This window comes from Microcaecilia unicolor, chromosome 10 (genome assembly GCF_901765095.1).
Source record: "Microcaecilia unicolor chromosome 10, aMicUni1.1, whole genome shotgun sequence".
NCBI lineage: Eukaryota > Metazoa > Chordata > Amphibia > Gymnophiona > Siphonopidae > Microcaecilia > Microcaecilia unicolor.
This window is the reverse complement of record NC_044040.1, coordinates 174,967,721-174,988,575: the sequence shown is the minus strand read 5'-3', so window position 1 is coordinate 174,988,575 and position 20,855 is coordinate 174,967,721. Positions and strand designations below refer to the sequence as shown.

The window sequence follows — 20,855 nt, the reverse complement described above, 5'->3', positions numbered from 1 at the left end:
CTTTGGAAAAACTTAGAGGTTTGAAGGTTGGGTATCTGGATAGAGACGTTCCTTCTGTATGATTTGTTGATTAAATTTTATAATATTTTACCTGATGAACCATATTGAGATTCACTGACTTAAAAGTATATAAAACATCCATCCAATACATAGATTGATGCACAAACTCGCCCCCTCCTGACAGACGGAACACTTTTAACCCAATGACAGAGGAGAGCTTTGACAAAATCCTACGAGGCCTTCGACCAACTACCTGCTCCCTCGACCCCTGCCCATAAAAACAGTGCAGCAGGCAAGTATGGGCCTCATAGAAGGTGCCACAAAAATTGTGAACACCTCTCTTTCTAATGGGCAACTACCAACAGCATTAAAAAGGGCAGTGGTTCACCCTTTGCTAAAGAAAAACAACCTTGACCAGGACAAACTTGAAAGTTACCGGCCAGTATCCAACATCCCGTTTCTAGGGAAACTCATAGAACAAACAATGATTGGGTAGAAGAGAGAAACTGGCTAAATCCACGTCAATCTGAATTCAGACCTGATTATGGAACAGAAACAGTCCTTGTATCCAGATGATCTTCACAGAAATCGAGACAGGGGATTCCCTCAGTGTTAGTACTGCTAGATTTCCCAGCAGCTTTTGACACTGTGGATCATGATATCATGCTAGCACAATGGAAGAGTACTTGCTTCATTCAAATCCTATCAGACAGCCAACAATCCATAATGTTTGGCAGCAACTCATCACCACCATGGGCACTGACCTGTGGGATACCACAAGGATCAATACTGTCACCTATTCTGTTCACTATCTACCTCAAGACACTAGCTGAGCTGATTTGGTCAATGGACACTCAGTTCTACATCTATGCGGATGATGTGTAGCTACTCATACCCATTGAACCTGACTTACCTACAGTCCTGTATAAACTGATCACCTGTCTAACATCAATTCAAGAATGGGCTAAACACAACAAACTTTGCCTGAACCCAAGTAAAACCGAGCTTCTCCGCGTCCCTAACACAAGTGGATACATACCTGACATCAAAATCCTTTTGGGGAAGTACGAACTCCCCCTCAAATCACAAGTAAGGAACCTTGGAATACAGTTAGATTCAACACTTACTCTCGATTCCCCAAAACCAAGCAAACTTCAAGAGCTGCTTCTACTATTTGCTGTCTCTCTCCTTACATCGAGAAGGTAAATCTTATCCCAGTTGTGAATGCTACGATAACATCAATACTGGATTACTACAATAGTCTGACTACAAAAAGCCTGCAACAGTTCCTGTTGATTCAGAACAAAGTAAGACTAACAGAAGGTTGCAAGCGATGTGACCACATCACACCATTTTTACAAAAACTTCATTGGCTGCCAGTACAATACAGGGCTAAATTTAAAACTCTGTGTCTGATCTTCAAGGCCCTCAAAGGAAATGGCCCCGAGTTCCTGACGAATAGGATGATCCTCTACACACCTCCAAGGATACTAAGGTCCTCCCAAAGAGTATCCCTAAACACACCCTCTCCAAAGACATTACACGAAGTGTTACCCACAAGCAAGCCTTCTCCGGAGTAGCCTCCACACTCTGAAATGCACTGCCTGATAGACTCCGCTTAACACAAGGCTATCTCTACTTCAGGAAGCAGGTAAAAGCTTGGCTCTTCAACTAGGCCTTTAATGGAAGAAGTAACTAACTTGTTAGTCTAACTCACACACACACAAGGAGTGACTCGGGCTGCACATACTGCAGCAGGATATCTCATGTGCAGCTTTAAATTAGTCACCTTACTTTCTAACTCTTCTTACTTTCTTACCTATCTATATGTTCCATCTTTGCTTTACCCTTCACTATCAATTAAAATGTTCTATTACTTATTGTGTTGACATAAGTAGTATACTATGCCATACTTTGTATTATTGGAATATTTTTACTGCTGTAATTGCCTATTGCTAATGTTTGATCTATTCTTACTGTACACTGCCTCAAGTGAATTCCTTCAAAAAGGCAGTAAAGATAGATAGATATTTAGCGTAAGAACATAAGAGTTGGCATACTGGGCAGACCGAAGGTCCATCAAACCCAGTACCCTGTTTCCAACAGTGGCCAATCCAGGCCAAAAACACCTAACAGATTTTATGCAGCTTATCCTAGAAATAGTGGATTTTCCCAAGTTCATCTTAATAATAGTTTAAGACTTTTCTTTCAAAAAAGTATTCAAACCTTTTTCATACTCTGCTGGGCCAACTGCCTCTAGTCCATGTATTTTTATAAAAAGTAAAATGGAATGATTCACATCTACCCATTCCACTCCACTCAGGCATATCTTCTCCAAGCTGAAGAGTCCTAGCCTCTTTAATCTGTCCTTATAGGGAAGTCATCCCATCCTCTTTATAATTTTCGTCACCCTTCTCTGTACTTTTCTAATTCCTCTATATATCGTTTTTGAGAAGCAGTGACCAGAATTATACACAATATTAAAGGTGCGGTTGCACCATGGTGTGATACAATATTCTCAGATTTGTTTTCCATTCTTTTCCTAATAATTCCTAACATTCTATTTGCTCTCTTAGCCACTGCTGCAAACCGAACAGAGGGTTTTAACGTATCATCGTCAAAACCCTCTGTTCCTGGATGGTGACGTCTAGTGTATAACCTTGCCATTTGGATGCCCAGTCTTCCCAGTCTTATAAGGTCCTCTTATAATTTTTCATCTTCCTCTTGTGATTAACAACTTTGAATAACTCTGTATCATCAGCAAATTTAATTATCTTACTAGTTATTCTCATCTCTAGATCATTTATAAATGAGAATACTGGCCATTTAATCCTACTCGTTTTCTTTTACGCAGTTCTTAATCTACAATGGGACACTACCTCCTATGCCATGACTTTCTAATTTCCTCAGGAGTCATTCATGAGGTACTTTGTCAAATGCCTTTTGAAAACAGAGATACACAACATCGACCAGCTCATCTTTATCCCCCTCCTTCCATCCCTCCGAGCTACTTGCCTTTTTGGGGGTTGGCGTTCGCCTCGCGTTTTGGCCCTCCGAGTGTTATAGCTCCGCCGTCGACGTCATGACGTTTTGACGCGAGGGTGGTGCAGACCCTCCCTCCGTCCCTCCGAGCTATTTGCGTTGTTCGGGGTTCGCGTTCGCCTCGCGTTTCGGCCCTCCGAGTGTTATAGCTCCGCCCTCGACGTCATGACGTTTTGACGCGAGGGCGGTGCAGACACTCCAGGGCACACCGGATATCTCGGGCGCCTCAACTTCCGTGGAGGCTTCAGAACGTTGGGGTTGCCTTTTATATAGAGAGATTACATATTACTAACAATAGCTCTGCAGTTCTATCAGTACTCTGGGATATATACCATCCAGTCCAGGCAATTTGCTTCTCTTTAAATTATTAAATTGCCCCCTTACATCTTCCAGGTTTACGGAGATTTGCTTCAGTTTCTCTTGACTCATCAGCACCAAGTACCATTTCTTGCAATGGTGTTTCCCCTACATTTCCTTCAGTGAAAGCCAAAGCAAAGAATGTAGTCTCTCTGCTATGGCCTTGTCTTCCCTGAATGCCCCTTTTATATTGTGTAGCTGCAGCCAGCACAGCGGGGAGCTAGGCTAGGGACAGGAGCACCAACAGCAGACCTGTCACCTCCTGGAAGGTAGAGAAAAACAAAACTGGATTATTCCAGGGAGCACTGCAACTTATACAGTGATATCACTGGTAGAATTCAGTCTTCTCTACCTCCATCTGCTGGTAGGATGGGGTAACAACCCATTCATTCTGAACAATGGAGCTGACACTAAGAAAACACAAACGTGTGGTAAAGGAAAGTTGCTATGAATAATTTCTGGTTTTGAAAATGATTGCCATTTGGAATTCAGGCAATGAGAAGGACTTCAGAGTTATTATTTCCAGCAGTTTGACCAGCACCAAGATAAGTGCACTTTTTGGATTTTATATCAGTGCAATGTGAATAAGTTTACTGGAAGTGTACTTGTTAGTTTTTTTATGTGCTGTGTTTTCTCAAGCTGCCTTCTCATTCATTTTATATGTGGCACTAAATAAAAAAAACTGAGCACATTTTATATACAACATTTCAATTCTATTTTTACAATTTGTTTATGGGAAATATTTTACCCTTATTTGATTCACATTTTGGGTAAATAAAGCCATGACAAAATATGAAGTTTCTCCTTTTCAAATTAAAAACCACAAGGATTGAACTGCAATAATCCAAATGACTAAACACAAAATAGTGTTCACACAGTGGCTTTGTCCAGGAATGATTCATGTAGCATGACTAATCTTAGATGACAGTACTTTTTTTTTTTTTTTGGTCATAATCAAAATTCATTATAAATGCATTAACTGCTATGTTAACAGGTAATACATCTTAGTCTTAGTAAATAGTTACACAGTTCGTGAATTTTTAAAACATGTGCTGAAATGCACTGGTTCTTCAGAAGCAGCTTCGGAGGGGGGGGGGGGGGGGGACTTAGCCGATGTCTAACAAAAACAGAAGGCTGCTGTTAAATTTACTTGAGGAGATGAGAGGGGACATAGATGTTATCAGATAAGAGTTAAGGAACCTTCTTTTCCTATTTTCACACAACCATAAATGGAAGCTGCAAGGCTGTGTCCATGTTCCAGGATGGAACTGAGGGTTACTAGAGGAGAATTAAAAAATATGTATTTGGGTGAATGTGTGTTCATTGGCATTATCTATGAAAAAGGAAAAGGCAGTTAATGAAGTATTTAAAGGTATCTTTAAAGCCATGAAAAATATTTTTTGGCCAATACCTGTTTAATATATTACCATATGGAATTTTCCCAATATTTGACTACAAAAGTCAAGACCAAAGTTTTAGGCCTACTAGGATTCGAAACAATGGCAGAAGTCATAATTAGGAAATATTTTATCAGCACTTAACTGGCACCCAAAATAGCCAGTTTTGAGTTGGGCACTACCGGTCATTTTCAATGGTACTAATTGGTTATGCACAGTTGAAAATTAGAGTTTAGCCCCAAACACGCGATTTAACCTGCCAAGAGTAGTTTCTGGCCATTTAAATCGCTTTGAATATAGATTTATAAGCCACCTGGAGGCAAGGAAATACGTAGTGTAACTGAAACATCTTGCTTTGAGATTTAAAAAAAAAAAAAAAGGCATGAACGTAAATGTAAACAAAATAAACCATCCATACCATTTAAATTTTTTAAAGCCCTTTCTGCATCTCGTCTGTTCATGAAGGCAACAAAACCACAGTTCCTTTCTCTTGCTCTTTCTTCATCTGTCCTTGGCCACATAATTTTAACACTGGCTAATGGTCCAAATCTCCCAAATTCTTGGCATAACATCTCTTCATTCATCTAAAAGAAAAAACAATTATATTCTAATCCAATAGTGTGAAAATCTATTTCAACTTCTTTTTCAAACAAAATTTTACTATGGACAAAGTTTATTCCCAACCATCACTGCCAGACAACCCATACAAAAATTGTGGGCTAAATTCCAAGGTCTACACTTATTTAAAAATAAAAAATAAAGACTAAATTGGGTTTCATTAAAGATTATGAAAATAATGTAAAGGAATAAAAGGATTTATTATACAACCTTTCTGTGGAACAACCAAAGCAGATTTACATATATTATAAGCCAAGTGGGCTCACAATCTAAGTTTTTGTACCAGGAGCAATGGAGGGTTAAGGGTATCCTTTTACTAAGCTGGAAAAAAAATCTGTACCTTTATATTGTAGTCAGTACACAAAAGGTCTTTTGAATGTTATGAACCAAGAAGAAAACATCCCTAGACAGGGATTCCGAATCATGAGCTGGGCTAGAGCAACACTAAGGCCCCATGGAATTGGAGCTTCCCAACTGAGGGTTGTGTGTGCTACAACCCCCTTATACGTTGGACATTAATGGATATAGAAATGCAGGATTTCAGTCTCTGTGAGAATGGTATGCTGCTACTGCTCTCAGAAAAGCAAGGAAATAGGGGTGGACCAAAAGTACTCTGCAGCCAGTAGAGTAGAAGACCAGTCTTTTTTAAGCACCACAATTGTCTACAGACCTGACATGTAGACGTATTTCAGCAGAAGTACCACCTGCTTCAGGGGTCACAACTGTATAATAGCGCTAGTGCTGCTCTCCAAGCAATGCAGAAAAGTTCAAGTGATACCATACGAGTATCCTCGTTTAGGTAATCACAGAGATGTCGTTCTCCAAGCTGCAGTGTGTCAAATGCCACACTTTCAGTGAAATGGTCTGTAGACCAACAAGGAACACTGGAACAAATAGTGAAGCAAATTTCATGGTGAGCAAGTAGAAGTGTTGAGCATTGCTATATACCAGAAAAAGAATTTCTTCTATCTGACTTAAGATTTTCCTGAGTGTCATTGCCTATTATCAAGATATCCTCTATTATCTGATAATGTTGGAGGGATACTATTCATAGGTGCTCAACATTCATGTACTGATTACTACTGACTGGATGTTTGAGTGGAGAATTCTCTTGATCTTCAGTAATTAAAGTAAGAAACTCTGGTAGATGACTCGACCAATAGCTGACACAGATAAGGAAATCAGATTTAAAAATGCCTGGATGGGACTATAAAGGCCCTGTCCTATCTTATGTGGAGTCTTAGATATTAGGAGTCAGCGAATGATACATACTTGTAGCAGGTGTTCTCCGAGGACGGCAGGCTGATTGTTCTCACGACTGGGTTGACGTCCACGGCAGCCCTCACCAACCGGAACAAAACTTCGCGGGCGGTCCCGCACGCAGGGCACGCCCACCGCGCATGCGCAGCCGTCTTCCTGCCCGTGCGCGACCGTTCCCGCTCAGTTGAATGACAAGCAAAGGAATGAGTAAAACACAACTCCAAAGGGGAGGAGGGAGGGTAGGTGAGAACAATCAGCCTGCTGTCGTCGGAGAACACCTGCTACAGGTATGTATCATTCGCTTTCTCCGAGGACAAGCAGGCTGCTTGTTCTCACGACTGGGGTATCCCTAGCTCTCAGGCTCACTCAAAACAAGAACCCAGGTCAATTGAACCTCGCAACGGCGAGGGCATAACAGAAATTGACCTACGAAGAACAACTAACTGAGAGTGCAGCCTGAACAGAACAAATCGGGTCCTGGAGGGTGGAGTTGGATTCAAATCCCAAACAGATTCTGCAGCATCGTCTACCCGAACCGACTGTCGCGTCAGGTATCCTGCTGGAGGCAGTAATATGATGTGAATGTGTGGACAGATGACCACGTCGCAGCCTTGCAAATCTCTTCAATAGTGGCTGACTTCAAGTGGGCCACTGACGCTGCCATGGCTCAAACACTATGAGCCGTGACATGACCCTCAAGAGCCAGCCCAGCCTGGGCGTAAGTGAAGGAAATGCAATCTGCTAGCCAATTGGAGATGGTGCGTTTCCCGACAGCGACCCCTTTCCTATTGGGGTCAAAAGAAATGAACAATTGGGCGGACTGTCTGTGGGGCTGTGTCCGCTCCAGATAGAAGGCCAACACTCGCTTGCAGTCCAATGTGTGCAACTGAAGTTCAGCAGGGCGGGTATGTGGTCTGGGAAAGAACGTTGGCAAGACAATTGACTGGTTAAGATGGAACTCCGACACCACCTTTGGCAGGAACTTAGGGTGAGTGCGGAGTACTACTCTGTTATGATGAAATTTGGTATAAGGAGCATGAGCTACCAGGGCCTGCAGCTCACTGACTGTACGAGCTGAAGTAACTGCCACCAACAAAATGACCTTCCAGGTCAAGTACTTCAGATGGCAGGCATTCAGTGGCTCAAAAGGAGGTTTCATCAGCTGGGTGAGGACGACGTTGAGATCCCATGACACTGCAGGAGGCTTGACAGGTGGCCTTGTCAAAAGCAAGCCTCTCATAAATCGAACGACCAAAGGCTCTCCAATGGCTTTACCCTCTACACGGTGATGGTAAGCACTAATCGCACTGAGGTGATTCCTTACTGAGTTGGTCTTGAGACCAGACTCTGATAGGTGCAGAAGGTATTCAAGCAGGTTCCGTGCAGGACAAGAACGAGGTTCTAGGGCCTTGCTCTCACACCAAACGACAAACCTCCTCCACTTGAAAAAGTAACTCTTTTTAGTGGAATCCTTTCTAGAGGCAAGCAAGACGCGGGAGACACCCTCAGACAGACCCAACAAAGCAAAGTCTACGCCCTCAACATCCAGGCCGTGAGAGCCAGAGACTGAAGGTTGGGGTGCAGAAGCGCTCCGTCGTTCTGCGAAATGAGAGTTGGAAAACACTCCAATCTCCACAGTTCTTCGGAGGACAACTCCAGAAGTAGAGGGAACCAGATCTGACGGGGCCAAAAAGAATCATGGTGCCGTGGTCTTGCTTGAGCTTCAGTAAGGTCTTCCCCACCAAAGGTATGGGAGGAGAAAGGCATCCGACGCCAGTCTGCCGTGTGCCTGTAGTCTGGAACAGAACACAGGCAGCTTGTGGTTGGTCTGAGAGGCGAAAAGATCCACCGAGGGGGTGCCCCACTCTCGGAAGATCTTGTGTACCACTCTGGAATGGAGCGACCACTTGTACGGTTGCATGACTCTGCTCAGTCTGTCGGCCAGACTGTTGTTTACGCCTGCCAGGTATGTGGCCTGGAGAAGCATGCCGAACTGGCAAGCCCAACGCCACATCCCGACGGCTTCCTGACACAGGGGGCGAGATCCGGTGCCCCCCTGCTTGTTGATATAATACATAGCAACCTGATTGTCCGTCCGAATTTGGATGATTTGGTAGGACAGCCGATCTCTGAAGGCCATCAGTGCGTTCCAGACCGCTCGGAGCTCCAGGAGGTTGATCTGCAGATCTTGTTCCTGGAGGGACCACAGGCCCTGGGTGTGGAGCCCATCGACATGAGCTCCCCATCCCAGGCGAGATGCATCCATCGTCAGCACCTTCGTGGGCTGCGGAATTTGGAATGGACGTCCCAGGGTCAAATTGGTCCGAATTGTCCAAAAGTGCAGCGAATTGCGGCAACTGACGGACAGGCAGATAACATCTTCTAGATTCCCAGTGGCTTGGCACCACTGGGAAGCTAGGGTCCATTGAGCAGATCTCATGTGAAGACGAGCCATGGGAGTCACATGAACTGTAGAGGCCATATGACCCAGGAGTCTCAACATCTGCCGAGCTGTGACCTGCTGAGACGCTCTGGTCTGGGAAGCGAGGGACAGGAGGTTGTGCGCCCTCGTTTCGGGAAGAAAGGCCTGAGCCGTCTGAGAATTCAGCAGCGCTCCTATGAATTCCAGAGATTGGACTGGCTGGAGATGGGACTTCGGGTAATTTATCACAAACCCCAGCAGCTCCAGAAGGTGGATAGTGCACCGCATGGACCGAAGAGCTCCTGCCTCTGAGGTGCTCTTGACCAGCCAATCGTCGAGATACGGGAACACGTGCACTCCCAGCTTGCGTAGATACGCCGCAACCACCACAAGACACTTCGTGAACACTCGTGGTGCAGAGGCGAGCCCAAAGGGCAGCACACAATACTGAAAATGCCGTGTTCCCAGATGGAATCAGAGATACTGTCTGTGAGCTGGCAGTATCGGGATGTGAGTGTAAGCGTCCTTTAAATCCAGGGAACAAAGCCAATTGTCTTTCTGAATCATGGGTAGAAGGGTGCCCAAGGAAAGCATCCTGAACTTCTCTTTGACCAAGTATTTGTTCAGGCCTCTCAGGTCTAGGATGGTGCGCATCCCCCCTGTTTTCTTTTCCATAAGGAAGTACCTGAAATAGAATCCCTGCCCTTCCTGCCCGGGTGGCACGGGCTCGACCGCATTGGCGCTGAGAAGGGAGGAGAGTTCCTCTGCAAGTACCTGCCTGTGCTTGGAGCTGAAGGATTGGGCTCCTGGTGGGCAATTTGGTGGAGTGGAGGCCAAATTCAGGGTGTATCCGCACCGCACTATTTGGAGAACCCACTGGTCGGAGGTTATCAGAGGCCACCTTTGGTGAAAAGCTTTCAAACTCCCTCCGACTGGCCGGTCGTCCGAACGGACACTTTGATGGCAGCTATGTTCCCATGGATCCAGTCAAAAGCCAGTCCCCGGCTTTTGCTGTGGAGGCGCAGGGGGCTGCTTAGGCGCACGCTGTTGACGGGAACGAGCGCGCTGGGACTGTCCCTGTGCCTGAGGAGGCCTTCGGGCCGGCTGGGTGTACCTATGCGTGCTGTAGGCGTAGGGTGCAGCCTGCCAAACCCGGGAAAAACGTCCACCTGTAGAGGTGGGTGCTGAAGGCACCCGGTGGGAGAGCTTGTCGAGAGCGGTTTCCCGCTGGTGTAGTTGGTCCACCAACTGCTCGACCTTCTCGCCAAAGATGTTATCCCCCCGGCAAGGGACATCCGCCAGTCGTTGCTGGGTGCGGTTGTCCAGGTCAGAGGCACGCAGCCACGAGAGTCTGCGCATCACTATACCTTGGGCCACAGCTCGGGATGCCACATCACAGGTGTCATAGATACCCCTGGACAGGAACTTTCTGCACGCCTTCAGCTGCCTGACCACCTCCTGAAAAGGCCTGGACTGCTCCGGAGGGAGCTTGTCGACCAGGTCCGCCAGTTGCCTCACATTGTTCCGCATGTGGATGCTCGTGTAGAGCTGGTATGACTGGATGCGGGTCACGAGCATGGAGGATTGGTAGGTAGACCTTCCTCCCAAACGAGTCCAGAGTGCGAGACACCCGCCCCGGGAGCGCCGAAGCGGTATCCCTCAAACTCCGTGCTCTCTTGAGAGCAGAGTCCACGACCGCCGAGTCATGAGGCAATTGGGGCCGCATCAACTCTGGGTCAGAGTGGATCCTGTATTGGGACTCCGCTTTCTTGGGGATGGTGGGGTTAGATAATGGCTTCAGCCAGTTCCGAAGCAGTGTCTCTTTGAGGACATTGTGCAACGGCAACGTGGAAGACTCTCTAGGTGGTGATGGATAGTCGAGGACCTCAAGCATCTCAGCCCTCGGCTCATCCACAGAGACCACGGGAAAGGGAATGCAAATAGACATATCCCTGACGAAGGAAGCAAAGGAGAGGCTCTCAGGGGGCGAGAGTTTCCTCTCCGGCGAAGGAGTGGGGTCGGAGGGAAGGCCCACAGACTCCTCTGAGGAGAAATATCTGGGGTCCTCCTCCTCCCCCCACGAGGCCTCTTCCTCGGTGTCGGACATGAGCTCCTGCAGCTCAGACCTCAACCGGGCCCGTCTCGACTGCGAGGAACCACGTCCCCGATGATGGCGTCGATCGGTGGAGTCCCGCGCCGGCAGGGGGTGAAGCTCCCACCATCGATGTCGACTCCACCTGCGTGGCGGTCGACACCGGTGCCACAAGCGGCGTCGGAGGCCGCAGCATCGGGCTGGAGCACACCGGCGCCTCCATCAACAGCGCCGGGGCAGAGCCTGGCGCATCAGCCCTTCTAGAATCCCCGGAAGGATGGCTCGGAGGCACTCATCAAGGCCCGCTGTCGGGAAAGGCAGGGGGGCCAGTGTAGGTGTCGGTGCCGGAAGCTGCTCGGGTCCAGGATATGGTACCGAAGCACCCGCGGACTGACGCAGCGACACCTCTTCAACCGAGGGGGAACGCTCCTCTCGGCACTGCCGCTTCCTTGGTGTTGAGTCATCCCTCGAGGTGCCGGAGCTGGCAGTCCCGTGCGCCGTGGGCGACCGATGACGGTGCTTCTTGGTTTTCTTTTGGTGCCCGTCATCGGCGCTTGGCGGTAGAGACGAAGAGGAGGAAGAACCCCCCCGGCCTCGAGGAATCGGGTCTGACAGGGTTCGGTCCCGATGGCCCTGGGTAGAGGGAGTGGCCGGGGCCGATTGCCCCCGCCGGCAGGCCAACGGTACCTGTACTCCTGGGGTCGGTGCCATCGTCGGTGCCGATTTCGCCGACATCGGTACCGGTACTGAAGATCCAGCCGTCGACACCGATGCCGTCAAGGTCGACGTCGAGGGGCCGGCGCAAGTTCCGAAAAGACGGTCCCGAAGAACTTGCCTCGCCACCTGTGTCCGCTTCCGTAAGCCGAGACACAGGGTGCACGTCTTGGTATTATGCTCCGGCCCGAGGCACTGGAGACACCAAGCGTGGGTATCGGTCTGCGAGATCTGCCGGCCGCACCGACCACACTTCTTGAATCCGCTCGGGACCTTCAAGGACATCGACGGAAAAATCGTGTCGGCGAAGTCAAAGTCGTCGATGGTGCCGGTGAAAAGCACACCCGAAAAAGAAACGACCACGCGACCACAAGGCCGCAACGAAGTGCCCTCGTTAAAAACGACGAGGGGACTCTCTTCTTCTTCTTTTTTTTTTTTTTTTTTTTTTTTAACACAATTGAAAAAGAAAGAAAGACGCGAACGCGTACGAAGGAGAAAAAACTCGGTTTCCGGGGCTGACAGAGAGACGACAACACGTCTCTCTCCAGCGCGGAATAGAAAAAACTGAGCGGGAACGGTCGCGCACGGGCGGGAAGACGGCCGCACATGCGCGGTGGGCGTGCCCTGCGTGCGGGACCGCCCGCAAAATTTTGTTCCGGTTGGTGGGGGCTGCCGTGGACGTCAACCCAGTCGTGAGAACAATTAGCCTGCTTGTCCTCGGAAAATGGGGGATACGCATAAAGAAGCTTTGAAAGCATCTAAAGACAGCCTATATTCATTTGGCATGGAAGTTTCATGTTTTCCTGGCACTAAAGACATCTACTTCTAGGACTTCCCGCTATACAAATATCTTCTACTACCCCATAGTTTAAAAACCATTTGTGAAGCTTCAGAAAGGTGAAATTTACCCTTACCTAATAATGTCCTTTCCTTGTGTCCTGCTAGACCCTTCTAGACTGGAGGGGGTTATGTCACCCAAACAGCAAATGGAAATCAGGATCTGAACTATTTCAGGGGCATCACCAGTAAAGGGAGCAGAGTGGAGGAACCAATGGGTATAGAGGAGGTCTCCATTGTTTCATGCCCTTCAAGAAATGCACCACATCTGGATGAGAACCTAACATTTTACCACAGGCTGAACCCCTGAAAACAAGCCAATGCTGCCACTTGGACTTTCAAGAATGCAAATGACAAGCCCTTTTCCAAACCATCCTGAAGAATGTCCCAAATGTTCAGCACAGAGGCACTCAGAGGCATTACTTGACTCTTCACAATAGTCCTCGAACATGTGCAAGATTCTCACATGTGCTAATGAAGTTGACCTCTTCCTTGAATGCAACAAAGTGACTATAATGTGGGAAGAATAGCCTCTTCATAAACCTTGTCCCCTCAAGAGCCATGTCGTAAGTGAGAACAAAGTCACATCCTGCTTCACCACTGGTTCCTGTACCAACAGAGTCCTGAACTGATTCAGTGGCAGGGGAGAGTTTTCAACAGCCATACTAGATCTCCATGCCACGCCTGCCTCAGCCAATCTGGAGGTACAAAGACCACATATCCACAATGCTGAATGACCCTGCCCAGCAGAAGCCAAGGAGGAAGCACATACAGCAACCTGTCAGCCACTGCTGAACCAACACACCTATGCCTTCTGACATCTCTTTCCACCGACAGAAGAACCTGGGTGCTTTGGTGTTCCTGGCTACTATTGCAATGAGATCCATAATAATTGGAGTCCCCCAATGCTGGACAATGCAGTCGAATGCCTCGGCCGAGAAACTCCACTCGCTGGAGTACAGAGTGTTCCTGCTGAGAAAAATCCACCTGAACATTTTGCAATCCTGCCATGTGAGCCACCAACAGCTGTAGAAGATGAAACTCCACTGAATGCACCAGAAGACACACTACTTCTGCCACTAGCCGACATTTGGTGCCTCCTTGAAATTTACATATGCTATTGCCATCTCACAGCTGGACATTACTCAAACCACTTTGTGCTGGATCAAAAGCAGGAATGTCTGTAGAGCAAGATGAACAACCTTGGTTTCAAGCAAATGAACGGCCAAGAAGCTTCATGAATTGACCAAAGGCCCTGTGCCAGCAATCCCTGGCAGTGGGCTCTCAAACCACAGAAATGCATCTGTTTGTATAATCCAGACTCATCCCCGACTGAGATTTCCTGCACTCATTCACCAGGGCAGACTGCACCTCACCTCCCACATAAGGGTCAAGGAAGACTGCTGGAGCAGGTGCACCCATTAAGGGCATCCACCAGACAGTATACCCCAGAGGCCACTTCCTTTGAGATGAACCACAGTTGTGCTCACTGCAGAAAGACCCCCAGATAAGACCAGGCTCCCCCCCCAAGGCCCACGGGCATTCAGGTGGACCACTTGAAGACCCTTTTCAAAACAGTCAATTAGGGCCTGTAACTTATATCAGGCTCCCCGGATTCCCCTCCTTTCCCTTCCATGGAGGAAGGAGACAGCTCTACAGCCCCCAGCTTCCTAGAACTCTGGAGTTCACTTCAGCACTCTTATCTTTGATGACAAAATGGCTGCCATTCACACCAAAATCAGCTCTCCTGAAGCAGCCATGGGAGCCTGCTGCTTAGTCTCTGCAAGCAGCCCCACTGCAACCAGAAGGACCATGTAGGAAGAACTTCCTCTCCCATTACAAATGGGGCAGTAGGAGACAGCCACACTACAGACACATACCAGTTCCTACATATTCCACAACATCTGCCTCCCAGCAGGAATGCTGCTAAAGCTGTTTCTGAGGGGGGGGAGGGAAGATACTGTGGATTTGGTAAATGCAGAATTAATATCTTTAGCTAATCAAAGAAATTAGTAGAAAAATGCTGCTAGGTTATAGGAGACCAACTTGTTTTTGGGTTTTTTTTTAGTTTTTTTTTTCCAATCTATGTAGATTGATTGTTCCTGAAGGTCTGAAAGGCCCCAGGGTGCCAGACAAGTGTGACTAATGAGGGATGTTTCTTTGACTCTCAAGCTCCAAAATGACTTGTTTATGGTTAAGAAATCATCATGTTTTATGGTCCTGGAATTGACCATCTGTATCCTGTCAGACCCCGGATCTTTGTATTTTGTTATCTGGATTCATTACATCATCCGTGATTTTAGGCTATACAATGTAACCATTTGGACTAGTGGATTAGGAAAAACTACAAGGAGAGCAATGTCCCCTGCCGGTTTTTCCTCCCTGTTAACAGGCTATTTTATACCATTCTAAAATAAATGACTAGATTCACTGACCTTTTGTAGAATTGGATTTATTTTACAGGATTTCCATTTCAAAAATACCCCAAGGAGAAAATATGAGAGTCAGCACCAGTGCCTAGCACAGACCACAGAAGAACAGACAGGGTGTTCTCTGACAATAGGACCATGGTAACTTACATCAACAAAGCACCAGAAGTATTCCTGTGGCCTGAGACACAAGTCTCTTGATATCTTGGGTGGAGCAGTATTCACCGATTGTTGGCAGTGAATGCTGCCAGAATTCCGAATATCCAGGCAAATTTTCTCAACAGGCATTATCTAGATCTGGATTTGTGGAACAGTCTCCTGCAGCCTTCACGCTTGTAATGAACCAGTGGGGCAAGCTGTTAAAATGGATCTCAAGGCAACAAAGGATAATTCTTGCTTCTTCAGATGGTGAAAAGAGCACTGCTCCAAAGAGCTGGATGTGCTATTATAGCCTTCGTAATCGGGAGTGCTCTTGTATATGTTTTGGCCACTTCCGATACTAGGCTGGGTGCTTCAAATAAACTCGGCTCACTCAGGCCAAGTGATTCTAATTGCTCTAGTATGGCCCAAGAGACCTAAATTCACAGACTTAATCCATCTTAAGATCCTCCCAAAAGGACAGTCTCAAGATTGAAACACTTCTGTATCTTCCCTAGGAAAAAGGCCTTTAGAGGCTGGTTATAATGAAGAGCCAAGCTCCTTTCTGTGTAATGGCTTGGCTCTTGAGAGGTCACATCTAAGATATAAATGATATTTGGAAGAAGTGACTACCACCCAGAAAAAAACATTCCACATCCATAGCAAAACAAATTCTAGAGTAAATAAAAGCCCTACTCCCAGAGATTCCTCCGAATTTCCACAAGTTCCTTCAAGATTAGCAGAAATTTCTGCATGTTCCCACCACCCTCCTTGGCGTTCTCTCACTTAGGGCCTCCAAGGCCAAAGCAGATTAAGACAAATTGCAAAGTATCACAACTGCCCTTCTCAGTTTCCACCCAAGAACCACATGGAACTCAAACTAATAGGGCTCTCTTTCTTGCCTATAAATGCTCCTCTATCCTTTTGAAGGGCTCTTCCCAAGCTCAGTCATAGGACGTGTCACGGCCTGACAAAAAGAACAGTCTCCATAGTCCCACACCAGTCTCCAAAGCAGGAGCAGCATTTGGCACACCTCTGCCAGGGCCTCCACCTCACAGATGCCACAATTTACTTCAGTGGTGGCTGATGCAGCTGAGATTCAGCCTAATGTTGCAGCTCATGCAAACTAAGAAAACCAGTGTCTTGGTGCTGCACAAGCATGGCTGCTGGCCTGAGCTACTTCAAGACTAACCTACTTAGGAGGGAACACCCCCTTCCTACAGACATCTCCTGTTGAGACACCTGTCTTATGTAGCAGAAAAAGAAAATTATTCTTCCATATGTATTTTAATTATTTCTCTGGGAAATTAATTTCTAGACACAGGGAAATGAAATATGTCTGAAATAAGCTAGGAGGGAGGAATCACCTCTAAGATCTCCTTGGCTCATTGCCCCCCACCCCCCTGCACCATTATTGCAGCTGAAGTCTACAAAAAAGGGCCCCCCCCCCCCCGCCCACACACACACACACACACTCAACTGGGTTCAAGTTGCCAACTAGCCCAAGAGTAGATATCTGTCTTTAGACCAGAAGCTGCACAGTTCACCCATAACCATCTGCTCGAGACAGAGAAATACTGAATATCTAAGGCTACACGGTGCCCTTACAGGGCAAAATTTATGGGTCTTTAGGCTCTGTCTCCAAATGTTGGTTGGTGGGCATAATCTATAAATTCTAGACTGGTCTGGAAAGGGCAATAGGAAGAAAGATTTTATTCTTACAAAGGTCAGCAGCTACTACCGCTAAACACAACATACAACTGTCTGGACTGGAGCGATCCAAGATGGCCTCATAGTGAGTTATGGCTTCAGACGCGCCCAGACACTCTCTAAGCAAACGCTGCGAAGGCTCTCTGAATCTCCTGCGATATGGGGAAAAGGAGAGGCAAAGTGCGGGATAATCCCTCTACCCCCAACTGTGTCCTACCTCCAGCAGCAACCGATGTTGGAGCAGTTTGGGATGACGACTGGTCCCAGGCAAGCCTCCTCTCCTGCTATCGGCGCCGAGGTTCCTGAGTTGGCCAGCAGTGAAAATGGGGTTTCTTTGAGCCCCATTCAGCATGCAGCTCCCCCACAGCTAAGAGGGATAGACGCGGAGGCGGGTCCTGCAATTCGGACTCCAGACGGGGACGCAAACGAGCAGGGAGGGAACCTGCTCACGCCAATAGAAACGCCTAGGACTGGCTTGATGGAAGAGCGAATTTCCCCACAAACTATGCCTTCACAAATTGTGAGTACGTTGAACCAGATTCTGAGCACCACTTACATCTGCCAGTTAATGTGAGCGGTATATTAAGTCTTAATAAACAAAACAAAACAGGCGAACCCTGGCCAGACTAATTTTCAATGAGAACTCTAATCCCTCCAATTTATTCAGCATGTAAGTCAAAGAAAGAATACAGATGGGTAGGTCTCCAGTGGTTACAGCAAAATAAATACTTTGCAATATAATACCACAGCCAGGTATTCGGACAAATATCCAGCTCAGGATTTTCACAGAATTGAGGCCTATAAGTGCGTTGGCTTTATTTATCTCCAATATTACCTGTGGATTTATGTTTCCAAGGTACAGATTTGTTGTGCTTGGATCTCCCACATCATGTGAACCTGGTGCATAATCATCTAGAGCTAGAAAGGGGAGAAAACTAGATTAAAAAGTGTCAAACACAGGTTAACTTCTTATTCTAATTCTATGATATGTTTCAGAATAACAAAACAATAGATGTTTTACCACCAGATGATCTGTTTCTTCTGGAGGGAGCATCCACTGAAAAAAGGAAGATACCTGGATTCAGTCTAATCCCATTTCCATGCATTGAAGTAGCACAGTTGAAAAATGATTTAATGATTTCATTAGTAAAAATTATACATTATTTCTGAATGGCCAAGTCGTCATTTTGGATCTCTAAGATGCTTTAAGCATCAATATTTCAGATCCCACAGCAAGTTTCACACCTCTTTCTCAAAGAACCTCATACTGCTTCTAATTGCTTTAAAACCAAAGAAGGGCTTCGAGTGCAGAAAACCTCAATATTGATTTTTAAAGATTTTTTTTAAAACTTTCTTATACAATCCCTCCATATCAGCATATACTAGTATGCTGGGTTACAACCTAACAGTAGGCGAGTGACCCAAGTGCTACAATGCTCCCTGTTGCATTACAATATTATTTTTCATGTACTCCTTGCAAGAAATTCCCAGAACAGGGAGTTCATTCTGGTCTCCATTATTCTCCATGAGCATGCAAAAAGCACAATTAGAAAAAAAAAATTGTGTTAAATGGATTATACTCTATTAAAAAAAAGATAAGCAGCCTCATTACATTAGCAGTGAAGCACACCAGTCTAATAAGCTTTTCGACAATTCCACTAGTCCCATAATGAATGATATAATCAGATATTACAGCAAACTAATCTGGACTATATATATGCCAGTTTTTCCAACATTCATTTATTTTCTATTTATAATGATCTCATCTTTCACATGAATCGAACAGAGTTAAAATAAAAACCATGAAACCAATACATATTAAAAATCATTGGTCATATAAATGAGACACATAAAATTCACACAAAAAACCACCAAAAAAAAAAATTGCTGAACCTGCACATTATCACTCCAACTCTATTCCCTACCCCCACCAGAACTTATTGGTCAAATGCCAAGTCAAACAGCCAGGCCTTCAGTTCTTTTTCAAATAACTTATTTCTAACTTTCAACGGTGATTCCTAGGGTCCGCTATTCCACAAGCATGGGGAAACTCAAATGCACGCTGCCTTATTGAAAATTTGGTAAATGCAGAGAGGTGAGCCAACAAAACTTGCTGTGAAGAACCAAAGCTCCATCCAGGAGTAGGTCTAGATCTACCACATATACCAGAGTTGCAGTACATAAACATTTTAAATAAATAAAATGATCTTAAATTGTAAACTACAATTCAAGGATGCTTGAAAACTAGATCATATTCTTTTGACTTAAGAGTCCTGTTACTTTAGAGATGAAGGAATAAATGCTCAAAGTAAAGATTACACTAAGTGTGTTTCTGACCTTGGGTCTTTTTTGCATCTCTCAGACTAGAAGTTGTGGCAATAAGTAATTTGTTTATGAAATCTATTTTAATCATTAGTGTGGAAGACAAAGGAAAAATTATGTCTTACCTGATAATTTTCTTTCCTTCAGTCTTACCAGACCAATCCAGAACAAGTGGGTGTGTCTGTCGACCACAGATGGATACAAACAGGGCCGCCAAGAGACTGGGCCGGGCCCGGGGCAAAGCCGCCGCCGCCGCTCCCCCCCCCCCCCCCCCCCCCCCCCCCCCCCCCGAGGTCGCCGCCGCTCTGCCCTCCACCCGCCCCCCCCCCCCCCTCCGTCCGCCACCGGGCCAGGCTCCCTGCATTGAAATCGCAGCCCCTCTCACCTCCGTGTGAAAGCGCTACAGGCAGCAGATCGCCTGGGCATAGAGAAGGAAGGAGGGCCGAAGGGAGGCGATCTGCTGCCCGCAGCACTTTCACATGGAGGTGAGAGGTGCTGTGATTTCAATGAAGGGGGCCCGGCCCAATGGCAGACGGTCGACAATGGAGGGTGGGTGGGACTGCGGCGCCGGGAATTTTGTCCCCCCCTGCCCCCCCCCCCCCTCCTTCTCGGCGACTATGGATACAAAGCAAGAAAGTAGTTCCATGTGTCTTCCCTTAAAAGGGATTGTGCAGCCATAGAATGTTCAGTATTATGAATAGCCAAGTAATGGTGCTCAAAGTGTCACTTCATAATGAATAGTTGAGGCAAAATTCCACACTCAGCTAATACATCTACCAATCAGATAAGCATAGGCTCTACTGACATGCAGTACCTTCCACCAAGTCAGGAGATATATGATCCGTAATGCATCATGGCAATATCCATGAGGAACGATGCCATAAACAGAATGGACTCAAAAGGAAACAACAAAAAGAAATTCAATTACCATGAGGGAGGGCTTCTGGACTGATCTGGTAGGACTAAAGAAAAGAAAATTAAACAGTTAGGACATTAAGGATGCTTTGCTACATCTTACTTGTTTTCAACTGGTCTTGAATGGATGATAAGGAAGAAAAAATTAATGGTGGAAGCAAAAAATAAGGTCCAATCAGTCAGGAGTGCAAAGACCAAAACTGGTGATACAGCAGCCATGCTGAAGCCAAGACGGACCATAGAAGGATTCCAAAGCCTTACTTGAAAAGGAAATATTAACCCCTGAGGAAGAAATGCTGAACAGCAAAATAGACCAGCTGGAATGTATACAAGAATGGGGAGTAAAAATCATCCATAAAATAATGATATGATCCAGCCAAGGGACATGATCCTTTATCAAGATACCATAAAACATAGAAGGTAGCAAGAAAGGCAGTACCAAAGTTGACTTGCTAGGAAGAATTAGCAACAGACACTGAAACCTAATCAGTAGCCAACTAGCAGAAAAGTGTTACCAGATGTCGCATGACACAAATAGAAGTGAAAATAAAGGAAGAGAATTCCCCTATGAAAATGGAGGGAGTGTCTTAGGTTTACTGCCC

General features: G+C 46.2%; 1 protein-coding gene across 3 annotated transcripts in view; it reads right to left on the bottom strand.

Annotated features, from left to right (window-relative positions):
• Positions 1–20,855, bottom strand: part of U2SURP (U2 snRNP associated SURP domain containing) — a 178,660-nt gene that overhangs the window by 86,310 nt on the left and 71,495 nt on the right. For all 3 annotated transcript variants that reach the window (XM_030216897.1, XM_030216898.1, XM_030216899.1), the window contains exons 7-9: positions 18,038–18,073; positions 17,852–17,934; positions 5,215–5,380 (exon numbers count right to left, since the gene is read on the bottom strand). In XM_030216897.1, coding sequence (XP_030072757.1) covers positions 5,215–5,380; positions 17,852–17,934; positions 18,038–18,073 — 285 coding nt within the window. The remainder of the gene's footprint in view (positions 1–5,214; positions 5,381–17,851; positions 17,935–18,037; positions 18,074–20,855) is intronic.